Here is a 2,571-nt window from a genome sequence, read left to right as displayed (position 1 = left end):
AATTGGTCAAATTTTGAGTGTTAGGTGGAGGGGGGACGTTACAATGGATGTACCAATATTGACTTCAATGCTTAATTTAGTTCTAATATATTATTTGGAATCTAATAATTTAACGAATTCAGGTATTAGAAACTGAATTGATTCCACGCAGAAGAGTAACAAATACGGAAGGATAATCATCGAAGCGTCGCACAGAGAAGACAGAGAAGTCTTCCGTCTCCTCATCATCTGAATTGTTTTTAAACTTCCATCTCTGTAAAAGCTGGAATATAACACAGTAACCAATGAATACAGCAATCACTGGGTGGCAAATCGCCCCAGAATTAACGCTCTGCCTGACATGGGTGATTAATATTTGGTAATTTCGTCTCTGGATACGTAACAGATGCTCGATATTTTTCAAATCGGTTGTCCAGCTCTTTGAAATCAACCAACCACCATTGACTCCCTCTTTGTCTGTAACTTCCGGAAGAAAAGCAGCTCTGTCCCTATCGTTTGCAGAGATTTGTAATATTAAAAACGAGTTTTTGGAAGATGCAGAGCTTCTCTGAGCGCACAAATAGCAGATGAAGAGATTTATGGTACCAAAAAAGGCCTTCTGTACTTAAGACGAATAATTAATAGCTTGTAATGGCGGAATCCAGGTCTGGATCTGTAATCCCACATAAAGGCCGGGGACATTGAATCCGGGGCACATGGGTCTCTTGCAGAGTCAATGAGCAGACAAAGGAAAAGGACGCTCTCTGGGGTACTCCCTTGCCGTTGTACCAAATTCGGAACACGTGCATGACCGGTGGACATTGCCGGACCGGAGCTAACGCTAGATGACGTTCTGAAACAACAAACTTCATCGATCATGGCTGAAAAAGCAAATCCTGGTTTCATAGTTTAGGTGGGTAAATCCGAAGTACGCAAGCGGAGGGAAAACAGAGAACAGAAGGTGAAGCCTGGAAGAACTCACTCGATCCTGGGATCCGGCCGTCCGAGACAGGGACGACGAGAATGATTTGGGCTACCACGGAACGTACTTGGATCGGGATTTACCGTAGATGAGTGGGTAGGATCCAGCGGGTTTAATTCTGATTCAGAGAACATTCATTTTGAAATAGACAAGGCAAAGCGAAAGCATTCATTTTCCTCCATTACATGGAACATTCAAATATTTGAATTCAGAAATTTCAGATATTAAAAACCTTAAGATCGGAGGCTTACTAAAATTACAGATCCTGAATATCGGAATTTCAGAACGAGAGCGATATTGATTAATTCAGCACTACAGCTCTACTACAATACACGGAAACTCTGGGGCCAGTTTCAGTGGCCGGCGACGGCCGATTTCTTCAGAGTACCCTGAGCCATTGAATTTTTGCAATGGGCAATGGCGCCTTGAATCGCACTCTGCAACTCCTCCATCGAAGACGAGGAATCCGAGTAGTGGCCTGGGCGGAGTACCCCAGAGTGGCTTGGAGACGACCTCATGGAAGAAGGACAGCTCACCGCAAAGCTTCGACTCTGGCGAGGGCACCTCAGATTTAGGTTTCCGGAAAATGAAGAGTGGCGGTAACAACCACGCACATCTTCGATCAAATTAGTAGCCCCTGAGTGGTGACAATCCATCCGTATTTCTCTCGAGGGTCTCTCTGCCTTGACAAGGAAGGAACTCCCGACGGCAGTCGGGTTTTTTGGCGACAACCTGCCGTACAGGGGCTTCACCATCTTCACGTACTTCTTTATGACCTCCTTGGCCGACGAACCGATTTTCTTAGTAGGGGAGACAGAGTTGGAGTTGGAGTTGGACTTCTCTTTACGGAGGAAAACCGAGGAGAAGAGAGAGAGCGAGAAGTACTTGGATCTTTTGGTGTGGGAGGTGGGTTGTTTCTTGAAGTCTTCGTCGTCGGTGGCGGAACTGGGGCGGGAAGAATCGCAGTCGTTGAGTAGAAGGATGTCGCTGTTGAAAGAAGAGGAATCGTTGGAGCTTCCATTGGAGTCCCTCGACCCGATGGTGTTGGAATCGGAAGAAGACGAAGAACTGGACGACGCTAACAGAGTCCGAACCATGTCGAGACGAGGAGAAATATGGAGGGGCAAGAGCTGACCCTTGTAGAAGAGCTCATCAGCGGGACAGAGATGTGAAGGTTTGTTGGAAGTCGGTGAGAGGGAGACGGTGAATTCGAAGTCGGAAGAAGGTGCGGAGGAGAGGGAGAAGAGATTGAGGTTCGGATCTCTCTTGTCGGTGGATTTAGCCATCATAGCTTCACCTCGTTCGAGTTCCATCGAAATAGAGAAGACGACGAAGAGAGCAGAGAAGCATTTTCAAGCAATTGTCAATTTCCTTCCGATTGTGTCCTCTTAAAAATTTCTGAGAGAAGAGAATGATCATGTGACTCGAACGAGGCGACTCAGAAGCCGAAATGACAAAATTGTTGACAGTTAGTCACTGAGGCTCCACTTTTAGAGTTTGTGGGTGGGCCTACGCGTCTTTCAGTAAAAGCGAGGTGGTCCTGGGCCTCGATGCCACCGTTGTCTACACTTTCAAGTCACTAAGGACAAGGCCACCGTACGAGGCTGCAC

At 46.6% G+C, this 2,571-nt stretch overlaps 1 protein-coding gene across 1 annotated transcript; it reads right to left on the bottom strand.

Annotated features, from left to right (window-relative positions):
- Positions 1–1,119: 1,119 nt before the first annotated feature.
- Positions 1,120–2,334, bottom strand: LOC137959869 (probable membrane-associated kinase regulator 1). The gene has a single exon (XM_068807272.1). It carries the CDS (start codon positions 2,272–2,274, stop codon positions 1,315–1,317), a length of 960 nt encoding a protein of 319 aa, XP_068663373.1. The 5' UTR covers positions 2,275–2,334; the 3' UTR covers positions 1,120–1,314.
- Between the last annotated feature and the right edge of the window lie 237 nt (positions 2,335–2,571).

The sequence above is a fragment of the Aristolochia californica genome, unplaced genomic scaffold (genome assembly GCF_029961685.1).
Source record: "Aristolochia californica isolate CCGP_79_NKW_82.1479 unplaced genomic scaffold, dmAriCali1.0.hap1 SCAF_3, whole genome shotgun sequence".
Classification (NCBI taxonomy): Eukaryota; Viridiplantae; Streptophyta; class Magnoliopsida; order Piperales; family Aristolochiaceae; genus Aristolochia; species Aristolochia californica.
Note: the sequence above shows the minus strand (reverse complement) of the source record. Positions and strands in the feature narration are given on the sequence as shown.

Excerpts from the sequence above, each read along its gene's own strand:
- LOC137959869 (XM_068807272.1), bottom strand. The coding sequence starts at position 2,274 with ATGGAACTCGAACGAGGTGAAGCTATGATGGCTAAATCCACCGACAAG.